Genomic DNA, 17,528 nt, shown 5'->3' on the forward strand with positions numbered 1-17,528 from the left:
AAAGCAAATGTGTGTCCGCTCTACACGCATCGTCACTTACATCGGGGACATTTGTGCATTTGAGCTGCCAGTGCCAGTGGATGTATGAAATCCAGCTCTGCTCTACCTGCCCGTGACTCTCCTTTTTTTATGTTTGTTGTCTTTTTACATTTTTGGGGGCTGCTTTTTTTCGTCCTTTTTTATTTTTGGGACTTCAAAGATCCAGTTACCCGCTTTTTTCCCCCTGTAATTATCCAGCAGCACTTTTATATGCAAACGAATGCTTTTAAAATGGCCCTTTTCTTCCCTTTCATGCTATATTTCATTGTTGTTGCCAGTAGGCTGTGTCTATTTACTTTGCTGTAATTGGTGTGGGGAGTAAGGAGCTAGTGAAGTGCATCCACTTATCTCTGTTCCTTTTAGAGCCAAGCCACAGCATCTTGGTGGGCTGGACAATATTGCCATAATGTCTATTTTATACCTAGGTGGACAAACACAATCAAGGGCTGGTTACTCATTGTCCCGTCGCCGTTTGAGATGGCCTCCGAGTGCATCGTTTGCGCCAGGCTAGCTGCGTGGCGCTCGAAGACGGCCTATCAGAGTCCCTCCCACCCCCCGCCCCCACTTTCCGATCAACATAACCTAATGATTTCACTTACACCTCCCTTATTTAACACTGTCACGGAAAGTAAGGAATCCGCCATTCATAATTTACATGTCATTTGCTGCTTTATATTGTGTGAAATTTAATTACACAGCTCAGATTGTAGCCAGCGCTCGTTTGTCTCGGGCCGGACTCACAATGAGGCATTGATGTGAGGCGGCCGGCGCCCACCGCCCCCCCCCATCCCCGCCCGCCCGCGCGGGCCCCTCTTTATCACGTCACCTTCTGCTGCGGCCATCAAGTCCACACAGTTGTGCTTTTCTCTCCTTTGTGAGGAAAATGAGAGAAGTTGACCCCCCATTTTCATTCAAAAATGCGGGGCATCGTATAAAAGATTCTGTTTGAAAAGATTTTATTCAAGGCCCGACCACAAAGGGAAATACAGATATATTTAGTGGATTGTGAATGTGGCGGCAGTGGAGAGCCGGTCGCTGCTTCTCAGAGGATGTGCCTGAATGGGACCTGCCCACAGGTGTTTGTGTGTTCTTGGATGCGTTTCTAGTCACGTTGTTAATACTTGTTATCCTTATCGCATATCAGCTTTGCAACAAACACGTCAGTGTCGGGGTTGGGCATGGGCGACCTGGGGGGTGGGGGGGGGGGGGTATCAGAGTCGCTAATGGTGCATTATTCAGCCTTTTGGTCCGTTTTTGAAACTTTTCCTTTAAATCAAACGCGCCGCCTTCGGGTAATTGCAGGCTGCCTGGCCTCCCGCAGTGAGCTGCGTATAACTGTAATCCCCCTGACAACTGCGATTTGGCTCCTGGCCCAATTCCTCAGCAAAACACAGAGTCTGAATTAAGAGGATGAAGAGGATAATTATTAGATTCAGAAACAGTTTCCCAGCAAAAAAAAATCTGTCGGTATTCATGGCTGTGAAAAAGTGTTTATAGCACCGGGACGCAGGGCTCGGTCAATAGTCTGCGACAGAGTGGATCCCTGCCTGGCCCTCGTCACAGGTCACTGAAGGAGCAGATCGATTCAATAAGGGAATGGTGGAGGGCAGAGGGACTGCGAGGCCTCACCCTGCCCTCTGAAAAGGGGCTAGTCGCCATCGCACCGCCTCTCATACTTCAGTGTTGTCTGCAGTCCGGAGCCAAAGCCCCACATCTCTCCACCCAGCTACCATTGCTGCCACCTGACTGTGTCTCTTATAATGACTGTGGTTATTTTCTCCAGCCTCATCTGCCTGCATATTGCGCAGTTTGAACGGGATTCGTAGATCGTTAGTGGTTTCGGTTATTTTTATTTTCCTGAGCCCCATCGCAGTGGTACTGGTGCAGTTGTCACCCGCCAGTGCCCAGTCCTCCCCATGGAGTGGGATGTGTGCAGAGACTGCGTGACACCTGATGTCTACCCCAACTTTCCCAGGAGCTCTGCTGCCCCTCTCGCAGGCTCCAGCCCCCGCCCTCTGGCCTGCGCCCCGCAGCCCGCGCTGGCACTCGCAGCAGATGGTTATACTGTCAGGTCACTGGGACGCCATGCTCGCTAAACCCTTCCAGGGATCACCTGAAAGGAGGGAGCTGCCCTCTGCACATAGCAGCAGTTCCACACATTTCCAGGCCAGCGCCTCCAATGGCTGTTAGGGACCCAGGTGCTTGTCACTCCCAGGAAGTGCTTCTAATTCTGTTATCACCGTGGACGGCTGCTCCCCAAATTGTCTCTTCAGCACAGAACAGTCTGCTTTCTTCCTCAAACTGTGCTGTTTGCATAGGGCCACCTGAACATGGTGTGATATTATGGGCTCTTCATTTTTGGGCAGTAGATCACTTTGCTTCTGTCATTTAAAGGCTTCTGTCTTTCCAATCCATCATGATTGTTCCCACTTTGGGATTTCCCCTGACAACCCGGAGCACCTCTGCCTACCTGGGGCTGCCCAGCAGAGTTTCAGACTCCTTTGGGTTTTGATGAGGACTGGATTGTTGGGGTGCAGGATGGGCATAGAGCAGTATGAACTTACTCTTCATGAGATAGGAAAACACATATGTTCTGTACATACAGGTGAGAGCAGGTTGTTGTCAGGGGCAGGATTAGTGGTCGGCCATCATCACTGAAGCAGCTGGGATTACGGGCCTTTCCCAAGAGTGCAGTCATGATTATTCTGCCTGCCGTAGGCTTCAAACCTATGATGTTATGGACATGGGTTCAGATCCCGATTATGTCCCATCGTACTTGTTAGTATATGTTTTCCTTTTTTTTTTAAATCTCCTCGCTATTCTACTTAACCTCCGATTTTTCAATTTTACTAATATTATGTTTTACCAACTGTGACACAGCTCTCTAATACCATTCAGGATTAGTACTAATTAAAAAATTGATTTCTAACTGAAAAATAAATCCCTCCATAGGTGATGATAGAACTTGTGGGAATTTCAGATCCCTGGGTCCAGCCTCCAGATCCCAGCGCAGTCCTCCCGCCGGACCTGGCTATTAGCAGACTTACCCAGTAACCCCTGGCCGACCTGCCTGCTGCAGGAACATGATGGCTTTGAAGACTTTATGTCTCATTTCTTCACTTTGCACCTTTCTGAATATTTTAGCTGCCCAGTGAACCAGTAAACAGATAATGCTGAATAGATCTGACGGCCTTAAGAGCTGTTACGTTTACTGTTACACTTCACTGTTACTGTTACACTTCACTGTTACTGTTACACTTCACTTTTACTGTTACACTTTATAGTTGCTATTATATAGTACTGGAACAATGTGTTGGCATAATTTATCACGTAAATACTTTGGTTAGGGTGGTGTATATCGAAGCGTCATGTTATCACAAACTTTGAAGAGGCCAAGATGGCAGCAGCTAGTTGAGATCCTCTTTGTAAAAGACCGTGACCATCAAAGGTCTGGGAATAGACCAAGCAGAAAACCAATATGTCAGTGTAGCGCTAATGTGGATACTGATAATCAATATATTTTTCACTAATTTTGCAGATAACCTCTTGCCCATTTGTTGAGCTGGGTGGGGGGCTGGTCATCGACAGTCCAGCTCGTTGAGATTGCTGGCACAAATTAAAGGAACTGGAATTGATTATTTTTATTTATTTGTGAAATGTTGACATTTCGGTAGTGTTGAATGTTTACTTTATGGTATTTGTTAGTTTTTTTAATGGAGCAATCTTTATTCAACAAATTAGTCATTCGATTATTCAGCTAATCAAAACTTTACTGTTACAGATATAATTTACAGTTACTGTTACACTCACTGTTACAGTTAATGTTCCTGTTTTGTGGTACAAGCTGGTTCTCCACAGATCCCTCTCCGAATGTTTATAAGCTGGCACGAGCCACTGTAAGCCAGCTTGAGTCGTCCAGGTTTTTATGCGTTGGTCTGATAACTGTGTGCGTTTGCTCACTGTAAGCTGGTACGAGCCATCCAGGTCTTCATGCGTTGGTCTGATAAGTGTACCATGTGCTCACTGTAAGCTGGTACGAGCCGTCCAGGTCTTCATGCGTTGGTCTGATAAGTGTACCATGTGCTCACTGTAAGCTGGTACGAGCCGTCCAGGTCTTCATGCGTTGGTCTGATAAGTGTACCATGTGCTCACTGTAAGCTGGTACGAGCCGTCCAGGTCTTCATGCGTTGGTCTGATAAGTGTACCATGTGCTCACTGTAAGCTGGTACGAGCCGTCCAGGTCTTCATGCGTTGGTCTGATAAGTGTACCATGTGCTCACTGTAAGCTGGTACGAGCCGTCCAGGTCTTCATACATTGGTCTGATAATAAGTTTGTGCGTCTGCTCACTGTTATCTGCCACAAGCTGTGCAGGTCTTCATGCGTTGGTCTGATAATAAGTGCAGTGTCGGCTCACCATTACGTGGCATGAGCCTTTGGAGTTTTTTCACCAATCTGCTCTCAGCCACTGTGATTAAATGGGGACTGATTGCTACTCCTCGAATGAAGCCGCTTGCAGTGTCAGTCACCCATCTCCCAAAAGCGGCTGAGTGGGGAGGCTGGAGTCTTACGAAAGTCAGTGTTTGCTGACATTTAAGTAGGAAAGAAATAAAGCCAATTAAAGGATGCTTTGGGTGACCAGGCCTGGTGGGTAACTTAGGATCCCCTAATAAGCTTATCTGGCTTCTGCACAGACATGAAGAGTCGGGCAGCATCATTGAATTGGTTTCATACTCACCGTTTTCACTTTTCCAAGATGGCGTATTTAGCACCAGATTCATCAAGCTTGATGAATTGCTTGATTATGTTTATCTTAAATTCACATTACATCTGCTTTGACATTTCACTTAGTTTGCTTATTTGATAAAGATATACATTCACCCATTTGCAAGAGGTGAGTAAATTGATCATTGAGAAAATACTGTGATATGGAAGACAGTCGTCTGCATATTACTCTCATTCATTAAATGAAAAAGTTTCATTGACCAAACTTTGGAAGATGAATAATTAGCTTATGCTGGCGAATGTGAACCCATTGGCTGACTCCCCAGAGTCGCTGAGGTTTTGGATAAAAATACTCTCTTCTTGTGTCTAATTCACAAGGTCTTGTTCCCAAGTGCTTCTTCTCTCACTCCGTCTGCTCCTGTTTATTGGCAGAAAGAAGATGCTGAGCTGTGTGTATGTGGCACTATGACAGAGAGTCTGTTTGGACCAGAATAGTGGAATAAATTACTTTGAAGGTGCAATGACAACAGTCTGGCCTAGCCAGTTAAGTTGGAAACAATGGCTCCCAGTGTCCGGCATGCCGGACCGGGTGAAGGGGTAACTATAGGCAACACCTTTTCACTGCGGTGGCATGAGCCCCGAGCTACACTGCTCTTTGTCCTTAGGAGTGCCGTCCTCTTGGCACAAGGTTTCTTTTTGGAGAAACCAGCACCTTGTGATGGATTACAGCCCCCCATTCAGCCCTTTTCAGCCCTTTCCCCCAGCCTGCCACAAAAAACCAAGAAGACATTACAGCCACACTCAGCTCTGGGCTGTCAGTAAGGCCTGCAGCCACCCCCCCCTCCACTCTCTCCAGCTCCCCCCTCCCCTTTGTCTAGACAGCTGAAAATACCTGCTGCTTCATTAGTTGATTTCTTATGCCTTGTGCAGTGATAATAGCGCCCAAGGCTGATGGGGGAGCCCACAGCGTTGTTTACCCTCTCCGCACGCGCTGCTGTGCCCCTCCAGCTACTCGATTTGCCCCCTCTTCCTGTCCTCCAACCTCAACACAGTCCTCCTGCCTGACCTAGTAACCCCTGGCTGACCTGTCTGCTGCAAAAACATCATGGCTTTGAAGTGCCTTGGTATTTGGGGATGTCTTGTCCTTTCCCTCTTCACCTTTCCCTAATTAACATTAGAGCGTCGTCGCTCCCCAGGTGCCCCATCATCGGGGACCTGTGCCGGCATCGCGTGCCCCGTCATCCGGGGGACCTGTGCCGGCATCGCGTGCCCCATCATCCGGGGGACCTGTGCCGGCATCGCGTGCCCCATCATCGGGGACCTGTGCCGGCATCGCGTGCCCCGTCATCGGGGACCTGTGTCGGCATCGCGTGCCCCGTCATCGGGGACCTGTTTCGGCATCGCGTGCCCCGTCATCCGGGGGACCTGTGTCGGCATCGCGTGCCCCGTCATCCGGGGGACCTGTGTCGGCATCGCGTGCCCCGTCATCCGGGGGACCTGTGTCGGCATCGCGTGCCCCGTCATCCGGGGGACCTGTGTCGGCATCGCGTGCCCCATCATCCGGGGGACCTGTGCCGGCATCGCGTGCCCCGTCATCCTCGTCATTGTAGCCCCAAGCCCTGCAGGGGAGTCTGAGGGCTTCATCAGTCTGGCCCTCTTGCCCTCCATGCCTGAAGTGTCCTCACACCTCCCCCAAAGTCTGTTAAATCTCTACTTCTGCTCATTGTATGGCCAGTTAGCTCTGGGTTCACCTCTCCAGGCGACGTTTGTCCTGCCGTCAGCTTCGGGACATTGAAAAGGTGCAGTGGGAATGGTGACACGGAGAGCCCTTGTTTAGCACACCAATTTTATGTCGGTTTTAAAGTATAAGCTCGGTGATATTTACTCACTCAGTTAAGTTTTGGCAACCTCCATGGGAAAGTAGTGTTTTTTTTCCTGTTAGAAATCTCTGTGCAAAGCTGTGCCTCGTTATGGAGACAGAATCCATGTGAGATGGTGTGAGGGGGTGCAGTAGAAACCACCATCTCCTCCATTCCTGCCGTCCGCTGGAGCTTAGAATCAGAGTCCATTTGTGAAGTATTCAGGAATCAGCAGTTTCTGCGTAAGATGAGCCCAGTGTTGGTCCGAGTCATTTCTTTTCCAGGCATTTCTTTTCATAAAACCAATTTTCTCTGCGTGAGATTTGAAATTGACTCCCCAAGCTGTGAAACACATGATTAAGACGTTATTAAATATGTAAATGAATGGTAACAGGTAGTAATATTGCCTTGTTCTAAATATGGTCTGTGCAGAGCCGGTATGTTTGCTCTGTGTGTGTTTTTGTCTTTCAGCTACTTTGCTCATTTTCTCTCACAGTATTGCTTTTGACACGTATGTAATTTATCCTCTTTCTTACTCACCATAGTCCATCTTTGTCTGCTGGTTTGGCTCCTACAAATGATATGTTTCTCTGTATTGATTGACTATTCTGTCTGATTCAGGCTATTGTAGCAGCAGTTTTCTGTAGAATGTAGAATGCACTATATTGCCAAAAGTGTATGGACATCCCCTTATTTAACACCTCAAATCAAGGGTAGGATTCTGAAGTTGGTGAGCTCATTGTCACTGCTCTTCTGGGACGGCTTTCCAGTAGATCTGGGAACATTGCTGGTGAGATTTGCCGCCATTCAAATTGGGTATTGATGTTAGTTTTTCAGGTCCCCTTCTGTGGACCACCAATTGATCTTGCTCCCAGTAGAGTCTTAAACATCATTTATGGCTGACCAGGACAGCTCTAGCAGGGCCCTACTGCGGCTTGTCTAAAGGTGCCAAGTGGAAATTGTGGAAAATCACTGACCTCTGTTCTGCTGGTTTTCACTTCATTTGGCAATCTCTCTATTTAGTAGCGGTGTCCACATACTTTTGGTCATATATTATATCTCTCAAGTTTTGTTTATATAGACTACTTGTAAAAATTGTGATTTGTCACATTTAATTGTACGGGGGCTGGATAATATCCAATAAGTTATGATAGCTTTCTAAGTATTTCATTGGTCATAAGTGTCATGATGCTTTAAAAGTGGGTGCAGGATTCCAAACCTGTGTGATTACATGCAGTGTGCCCGATGATGCTGAACAGACGCCCATTTGGAGCATTTACATGATTTCTGTATCTCCTGGGTACCAAGGTAGTTCACCTTGCTTAAGTGTTTAACGCTATTTAGCAGACAGCGAAAACAGGCTACGCTGCAGAGCTTGGGACATCGCAGGCTGTGCGCTGGACGACACATCTGGGAGACGTGGATGCTCATATTTGGTTTTGTCATGTTCTGCTGCTGTTCTCATATGTCACTTTTAAGCTGCAGCAACAACTCTGGGGTGCTGCATTTACCAGTATATGCCAAGTGACTGCAGTTTTAAACTGTGCGGTTCCTTTTAAACCCAGCTGCATTTCACCTGGATTCTGTATGCTGATTCTGCAGCTCCATGCATCAGTCACGTTTGATGTTGATGGTGAAGCTCTGTGTCGTTCTGTCCCGCATTTCACCTGAATTCTGCGTTCTGATGCTGCTGCTTTATGCATCAGTAGTTCACCTGGACTCTGCATGTAGATGTTGAAGCTCTATGCATTAGCCACATTTCACTGGGATTCTGTATGCAGGTGCTGCAGCAGAACCGTGCATTTGCCAAGGTCTTTATGTTCTTTGTTTCCCTACTTAGCCTGTCAGTTAAATTATCCACATACATTCTGTGCCTTTTCCTGTTTCAAAGGTTACTTTAATAAGCAGTGCCATGACAGAGATTGCAAGTGACCTTTTCCAGCAGAAAGGTTGGAGAACAAGGCGTCCTGTTGCTGAAACCGCCTGGAAGCTGTGCCAGAATGACGGGCAAACATAAACTCACATGGCAGATATCCACACCTGCATGTCTGTTTTGTCTGGTTCATTATTTTATGTGAAGGACTGTTTTGGGGGTTGTTTTTTTGTCCCAATACACCTATACCTGTCACTCTTCTCTGTCATGGGGGGATGGGGGCCCTGCACCATCCTAAGCAGATCCTGGGCAGTGGTCATGTCAAAGAAAGGCTGCAGCAGGAGTCTACTGTAGAGCCCAACTGTCAGTTAAACAGGACAGTGTCCAACAAGCCGCTTATCTCCTTCGCTATAGCAGTGAATGTCGGCCCTATAGTGCAGCTCACTGTCAGTTATACAGGACAGTGTCCTACAAGCAGCTTATCTCCTTCGCTATAGCAGTGAATGTCGGCCCTGTAGTGCAGCTCACTGTCAGTTATACAGGACAGTGTCCAACAAGCCGCTTATCTCCCTCTCTATAGCAGTGAATGTCGGCCCTGTAGTGCAGCTCACTGTCAGTTATACGGGACAGTGTCCAACAAGCCGCTTATCTCCTTCGCTATAGCAGTGAATGTCGGCCCTGTAGTGCAGCTCACTGTCAGTTAAACGGGACAGTGTCCAACAAGCCACTTATCTCCTTTGCTATAGCAGTGAATGTCGGCCCTGTAGTGCAGCTCACTGTCAGTTAAACAGGACAGTGTCCAACAAGCAGCTTATCTCCCTCACTATAGCAGTGAATTTCGGCCCTGTAGTGCAGCTCACTGTCATTTTTACAGGACAGTGTCCAACAAGCAGCTTATCCCCCTTGCTATAGCAGCGAAGGCCAGCACTGTTTTCACCAGACCAGTATTGATCAGTGAAGTGCCGATTATGAATATGAGCCCATATGGCGTCTTCACCAGACAAATATGCTTTTGCAGTGACAGCAATAGCAGATTTTGCTTTCCTCTTGAGGCAGACGTCTGGAATATGATTTCCTCCATCTGTGTTGCCATTTCCAGTTTTAACTGCATCTGATTAACTTTTTTTTTTTTTTTTCCCTTATAATCCAATGTAGTCGTTTTACTAAGAGCTTCCTAAGTGTGGGAATTCTATGCATTTTTACAACTGGTTCATAATGTTGTTCCACGTTCAGGTTTTTATGAGGATATTATTTTCACACTGGATTTTAAAAATATAATTTTTCACAGCCTTCTCTTATTTCCATACACCAAAGGAGCTTCATGATAGCATAATATGTACATGCTAATATGATGGGTACATGGTCAGTTGTATTTTTTTCCCCTTAAAGGTTCTCTTCGTTCTTCACAATGTGTCACTTTAGTGAATTTGCCAAAATTTAGCTGATTTTTAAATCATGTATTTAATTTCAGCATTAATGTTTAAAATTGTACGCTGTAAGAAAGCTATTAATACATTGAATTTAGAATTATTAATTAGAAATTTTAGTTTCACACATAAAACATCTCTTGGCATGCAATTAGGAGTCATGACCATTTTATTTATTTATTTATTTTCCCCATTGCACAGTCATATGTTTACTCTTTTTCTGTAACGGGTGTTCCTGCAGTATGGTTAAATTGTAGGATTGCGTGTAATTCTGTAAGATGTGTAGGTTGTTCCCACATTTATGTATGTAGATGGTGTGTAGAGTGCGTGGGGCTTGTTTTCGCCTCTCCTCTTCACGGGTGTCCACAGGTGGGAGGCAGGACAAAAAAGTAGTGTGATTAGCGCCTGCCATCCTGACCCCCAGAGCTCGCTGGGCCTGCATCCCCGACGCACGGTGGAGCCTGCGCCTCTGCCAAGCCCAGGAGCGAGGCCCCCAGGCCTGGGCCGCTATCTGTCTGTCTTTTTGGGCGGGGATTCAAAAGCCATGAATGCAGAGCGTGGTGCGATGCGGCGACCCCCCCATGCAATCGCTCTCCTCCATCTGCTGGGCGCTCGCCCCGCTGCCCGTCCACCATCCAGAGGTCCTGGGTGTGCCTCCGTCGCCACAGTATCCAGGCGCTGCGCAAACGAGCCAGCACACGTCACCGTGTGACATTTTATTCATAGCTGGTGACACTGCGAACACATGGGAAGCTGTGGGACCAAATGCTGTTTTCAGCTGGAGCTCTCATTCATTGTGGCCTATTGATAAACCCCCTTATTTTTGTTCCTATAACTTGGCTCTGCATAATTATCATCTAGCGTTTCCCTGCTTCTGCAGAACCTGCTCCTCGGGTTCTGCCGTGCACTGCATGGTTGCATGTCTTTTTAGAACAAATCCTTTCTCCATGCTGTTCGCTAACCCATGTTCTAGTCAGCAATCTGCTAAACTTCCTCAAATGTATATTTTTTATTTTCTGAAATGTATATAATTTTTTTCATATCACCAAGATGAATGCTGTCAGGCTTTTTTAAACCAACGTTGTTTTCAGCCATCTATCAAGCCATGTGTTCAGCTTATCAAGGCCATGTGATCCCCGTGACTTGAAAACAAACCCAAAATTAGAATTTGATGTATTTTCCTGCCAGAATAAACACAGAAAGCTTACAGTGATCTCAGAGATGCTCGGATCCTCATCTCTCCTCTGTCGGCTCCATCTCGTAGCTTTCAGAGCCGTTGTTTCCAACCGGATTGGCTCACACAGTGACAGGTCCAGTGAGTGGCTGTCCCAGCGGCAGTTACCAGGCAGTGGGGAAGGACTGTGGCACAATGCCCTGGAGGTTAGCGGATGTCCTTGTCTATTTGAACAAAGGGATTTGTTGTGGTTGAACTGCCTGCAGATTGTGGGGAGGTGGCTGGTGGTGGCGGGGCGGGGGAATGTGTTGTTTCACATGGAATACGCTCTTCAGTGTACCTTGAGTACGCAGCAGTCTTGCAGCCCCTTGAAATTCACTTCAGGGCTGACCTTCATTGTCATGCAGAGTCACTGTGGCGTTTAAGTTTGGTGCTTTATCCACCTCTGCATTTGTAGCTATTGATTCCTCTCCTCTCTTGAGACGAGTTGGGGTGCCCAGGAGCCTCGTGCACACTGGGATACTCTTTTGCTGATAGGTAATCCTGCTTGATTCACACTTCATGCCCTTTGATACAGTTACACTGTATGTCCTGTATGTACTCTTCTGGTATTGATTCTTGCATTGAGATGACAGTGCACTGTTTTTCTTTCTTAATTACACCTGAGTCGCTTGGAGCCAATGTGTTAACATGAGGGTGAGTGGCAGAGTTGGGTGGAGGACCCCTCAAGCCACAGGCCATAGACATCCAGTAGGGGTGTAAAGATGCATTGCAATGAATTAATGATTAAGGCAGCAATTCTATCTAACAGTCTGTAATGTTAGAATCGTCTTTTGGGGGGTAAAATAAAGATACTCCTACGTGCAGGTTTCACACTCATATTCACACACAAAGCATGCAAATTTCTGAAATGTCGAATGGGAGGCTAAGGCTCATTAATATTCATAAAGGAAGCACTACTTTGATGATTTTTGAAACTTTTGGGAAACTTTTGTAGTGCAGAGCACTCTCTCTTGTTAAAATAATATTTGTGCTTCAATGCTTTTGGAAAATGCCTCTGTTTTGTAGTGCAACAAAAGTTGTTCTTTTCGCAGAGTAGCAATTGTGAAGACCCTGAGGTAGCTAACTAGTAAAAATGAATGTTAGCCTTAGTGATGCATGACATATTGGTATTGGCCAATAATTGTTAAAAATTAAGATATACTTTTTCCCTGTTCTTGTGAAAGGCGCTATATAAAATATAAATTGGATTGAATTGAATATTGGCATCAGTCTGATGTGTCAGTGTTGTTCGATATCGCTGGCTGATATTTAAGCTTTATCATTATTCAAAATTGCAGTACCAGAGCTAAAGACACAACTATTAAAATAATTGCAATGACTGCATTGGACCATCAGCCATTTTCTGTAGTGGAGGACCAGGGATATTCATTGGCTCATTCGCCACTTAGAAGAGGCGTCAAAATATCGGCCCACATCATATTTATAATGCATTATTTAATCTGGCCCACGATTGATGTTTCATTTCCCATAAGAAAAAAAAAACAATGTAACTTTTGCTAATCTGCGCTGCAAACTCCCCCCATCAGGTAGTGCTTCCTTTAATGTTTTTATTTTTTTCTCCTCCTACAGTTCAGTGGTTGGCCTTTTGACAATTTCACATTGGTGTGCTCTCCCTGTTTAATAATAACGATATGAATGAATCTTCTTAGATTCTGCTTTCTTTGTATTCCATTAATTGTGTATAATTAATTTCCCATGTTAATATCTTACATTTTTTTTTGTGAAGTTAAAAAACGGTTTCAATAATTGATTCGTTTTCCTTGAATCATGATAGGAATGGACGATTTCTGATGCATTGAGTCATTTCCTCAATAATCGTAATCAAATCAAATCGCCTTGGGCCCAACGGTTTGCACCCCTAATACCCAGGCGCCCGTCAGCCCCACGGGCTGTGGATAGCGAGGTGCCTGGGAGTCATCCCATCAAATACCACAGTTTGGCCAGTAGCTGCGCCTGTGTGATTGGCCTTCAGATTAATGAGGTCATCATCATGCTGCCTTTACTCTTTTTCATTTTGCCTTCTTAACTTAAGTTGGAGTCACAGCCTGACAATCCACTGAAAAGCGCTGCACAAACAATTAAACGGTCCAATTGCACATGAAGTGGAGTCCATGCTGCCAACAAGCCAGCAGCCCGAGTGCTGCAGGCACTGCGGAAACAGGCAGCCACTCGAAGCTCCTCCAGATCCACTTGTAGCTGCGCTGTTCACTTGTGTCCATGTAAACACTTGCGGGAGCCTGGCGAGCACCTTTGTTAGGGGCCAGATAAGCATCTACGTGTGGACAGGACCCCTTCCCCCCCCATCTGTATGGCCAGAGGGGAGGAGGCGGTGGCTTGAAGGGTCCAGCTTCATTCAGCGGCTCCTGCTGCAAATTAAAGGCCCTTCACAAACCCCAGGAAGGAAAAGCCCTCAACACATTGTTTCGTCAAGTGCCAAGGGCCACAAACCTGATACTGGCTCAGAAAGAAACCCTCTTAACCCCTTTTAATGCTTTGTACATTACCTTCTCTGGATTTATGCAGAGGGCACTTATTAAATGTCCTTTTGTTGCTAGTCTTGGCACTAGCCTGCTCAGGAAAATTAGCGCTGGTGCGCAGCAGCTTATCAAGAGTGCAGTAAACCTCTTCATTCTAATGACTCTGGTATTAGCCAGAGACTGCGGTCTTCAGGCAATGAGAGCACCGAGCATTTAAGGTCCACCAACGAGCTAATAGGTTTCCCACACATAGATACAGGGGATCCAGATAGAAATTTGAAGTGAATTAATGTTAATTGTATCTGTCTGGTTTTTAAGTTTATTATTTAATTGCCTTATTGTATAATTTCTCAAATTAGTCTTCATATGATAAACCTCTACAACATCCTGCCATGTTTAGAAATAAATTTCAAATTGTAATGTTATTTTTGTTATTGTTTTCCCAGTTCACTTTTAAAGGTTTATAATGCAGAATATAATGCTTTTACGCATTTGTCTGAAATTATTGTCTCTCCCCACAACAGTTACTTAATGTGCAGTGTTATCTGTAGGTTTACACTCCAGCTGATTTGTCTTTGTTTAATATCCTGGCTGCAGCTGCGAGACCGATATAGCAGCCGTGTGTCATGTGCTTTGTTAAGGACTGAATTCTCACCCAAGCCCGTGTAGAACGATGAGGAGTTCAGCGTGTAGACAGTGGCAGCACATCTGCAGCCGTCGCTATGCTGAGCATAATTGTGTCCTGTCATATTTAAATGCTCCTTCAAAGCAAAAATTGTGACAATTTGTCTCTCTCTTCTTGTCCTTCCATTCCTCCCTCTCTTTCTCTGTCCCTCTCTCCCTCCCTGCCCTCTCTCTTCGCAGAGACTACATTTGCCTCCAGACTTGTCAGACACGGTGAGCCGTTCGAGCAAAGCCGACGTGGCAGAATCCGCCAGGCTGCTGAGCTCGGCCTGTGGCGGTCTGGCCACAAGCAACAAGCACCTGGACTTCTAATCAGGGCCGTGCCACGCTCAGCAGGAGTAACTATGCCAGGACATTCTCACCAAAAGCAGGCAGAAGCCGGCCAGTACCCTGCGATCCCTGCATAACGAGTATCTCCCCCGTGAACCTGCTACATTCTTTGTCGCTTTGTCATCTTAACGACATCTGAATCTGCTCATGGATCTGCTGCGCAGTGTCCGATGAGAGTTCATGGTTCACACAATAGCTGAAAAGAAGGAGGCTATTCCAGAGAACAGCTTTTTGAATCTTTTTCATTATGTCATGTGACTTGGGGGAGGGGAATGGCTGTAATTGCTGCTTTCCTTGTGTTAGCACAATTATATCCGATGTAAGCATGCAGTCGTGCAGATTGTTTAAATACCTGTTGATTTAAACATGATGTACTCCTGTATGTTATTTTTGGCTTAAAGATTAAATGTTACCAGTATAAAAAATGTTTCTGTGGCTCACAATCACTGTGTATGTGTATGTGTGGTCGGGTTGGTGAGATGCAGCCTTGGTGAGGCTGAGACGTCCCCTCCTGCACTGATGTGGACTATAATCAGTCATTCTGGCTTCTTGAAGTTGAGCCCCTTCGTTCTGTTCATCTCTTCCTTGGCCTCTCCCACATGGCAGAGATGGTAAGGAGCCTCTCGCTTATCTGTTTCTCTCACTTCCTGTGCTTTGTCAGCCATTCTCAGGCCTGTAAAGAGGACAGTGAGTCATACCTGTAGGAGAGCTGGCAAGAGCCTCCCAGAACCTTCAAGGAGCTGCGCCTTCGCTCCTGTGTGCGCCTCAGCGAGTGCTGGCGTCCATTGACACACACGACACATTTATGTCAGGCTGTCCGCTACTGACAGCTCACGTCTTTGCATTTAACCGTACTGTCGCACAGGCTGCAGTACAAGCTCTTTTGCGCTAACATTGTAAGGGGTCATTTTCAGACCCTTTAAGAGTCCGAGTAATCCACCCTCAATTTCACCAAATTATTTTGTTATATTCTCGTTCGTTTCAGGCAGTCTAGTTAATTATGCTTATGTGACACTTTATTCACCTACCCATAGAAAGCAGGGATGCACCGAATATTCGGCCACCGAAAATTTTCGGCCGAAAATGGCCCAAAAGTGCATTTTCGGTATTCGGCCGAAAGATTTTTATCACCGAAAAACACGTCCGAAACAGTATGTTGTGATGACGCAAACAGAAACCGGGGCCTGCACGTGCCTGTCTGAAGCAGCATGTCTGCGGTGTGGACGTATTTCAATACAGAGAGTGACAGTCACTCTTTTCAATCTTTTGTCACGCACTCCCGCCACACATTGTATTTCTCACGCAGAAAAATAATTTGTAGGCTAATATGGCGCAGAGCCCAATTTTTCCCCAGACCACGGCACAGTAGCGCCTCACTATAAAACAAGCGTGTCTCCGCTGGAGTCTAATGGTGCATTCGTTTTTCTCTCGGAACTCGGAAATTCTGAGTTGAGTGACATTATGGTGCGTTCGATTATTTCTCTCCAAGTCGGAACTCGGATGAAAACGGCACGAAACGTCAAGAAAAACGTCGCTTCCCGTCGGAAACACGCCTCTTTTATGAAGTCGGACAAGATTTGCCCCAAGAGCCTGTCACTTACCAGCCAATCAAAAAAAAAGAAAGGGCCTACACAATAGCCAATCAGAAAATAGTACTATTGTATCTGGGTAAAATACAACACAACAACCAATGAAAAGGCATCCTGTGGAATGTCACTCTTGCCTGTCTTCAAAACTTGACAGCCCTGTCAATACATCTGAGAAAGATCCACGGATAGCGATTTGCAAAACATGTAATGCCGAAATTTCAAGAGGGGGTGCGTCTGCAAAGACTTTCTCCACGTCGGGTTTAATTTACCACCTGAAATCCAAACATCCCGATCGCCATGCTGGATATGAGAGTGCAATGTGCTAAATAAATATTTTCATAATTTGTAACTGATTTATTCTTTGAAACTTTAATATTAATTTATGTAATCGTAATGCCTTGATTTTAGTAAGGTTAGTACACAGTCATAGCCATAAATGCAATGGTACTAATTATTGGCATAATTTCTTTCGGTGTTTCGGTTTGCTCGGCAGAGTGATCCCACCATTGGACCCTTGAGCAAGGCCCTTCACCCCAGTTGCTCCTGGGACTGGCTGACCGCACTTTCTCCCCAATGCTAGTTTCACATGAGGTGGCCTCCTGGGATGCTTTTCTAGCCATGTATGCTGAGCATTCATTGGCTGCTTTTCCTTCACTTTCAGGTCAAACTCCCCTAAAACCATTTCTGCTGTCTTTAGGTCAGGTGGCAGGTATGTGATGCAATCCCTCTGATCTACACTTTGTAGGCCGCTTGGCGTGTCCAAACTTTTGACTGGTATATGCAGCAGTTTTGAGTGTTCCTTTGCATGTGGAACCATTTTCTACTTTTCGGGTTAAGTGTCTGCTTGAGTGCTAGTTATCAGGCCTTGTTAGAGGCCTCTATGGTGAGGAGAGGTGATCTCATTATTTTTTCAAGTATTTCCTGATGAACCAGCATAACCAGCTTCATTACTACATCGCCGATCATGTCTTTGTAATGTCATTTTTATCAAATGACAAACAGTTTTCTTGTGTCTCTGTTTACTGCTTTCAAGTCTGTCATTTTTTTTTAAGTAGGGTTCATCTTGCCTACTTTGAGTCTCCTTTCCATTTCACTGTCACATTGTGGGGCAGCGTTTGTGCATAGCTCCTTGGCCCCTGAAGCTCATCTGTGTATCTGCCCAGTTTCAGGAAAAGAAGGATAAAGAGGCTTCATGCTGCATCATTCTGTCTCTATTCCCTGTTTTGGGGACACGGTGCTGGGGTCTCCTCAGGGGTGTTTAGGGAACATTGGAAGAGGGAACCAGTTGTA

At 45.9% G+C, this 17,528-nt stretch overlaps 1 protein-coding gene across 2 annotated transcripts in view; it reads left to right on the forward strand.

The window, feature by feature from the left end:
• elp4 (elongator acetyltransferase complex subunit 4) overlaps positions 1-15,074 on the forward strand; it is a 66,280-nt gene extending 51,206 nt beyond the window's left edge. For both annotated transcript variants that reach the window (XM_023818369.2, XM_072718123.1), the window contains one exon: positions 14,500-15,074. In XM_023818369.2, coding sequence (XP_023674137.1) covers positions 14,500-14,631 — 132 coding nt within the window. In that variant the 3' untranslated portion in view covers positions 14,632-15,074. The remainder of the gene's footprint in view (positions 1-14,499) is intronic.
• Positions 15,075-17,528: the final 2,454 nt, after the last annotated feature.

Source organism: Paramormyrops kingsleyae, chromosome 11, assembly GCF_048594095.1.
Source record: "Paramormyrops kingsleyae isolate MSU_618 chromosome 11, PKINGS_0.4, whole genome shotgun sequence".
In the NCBI taxonomy this organism is placed as follows: domain Eukaryota; kingdom Metazoa; phylum Chordata; class Actinopteri; order Osteoglossiformes; family Mormyridae; genus Paramormyrops; species Paramormyrops kingsleyae.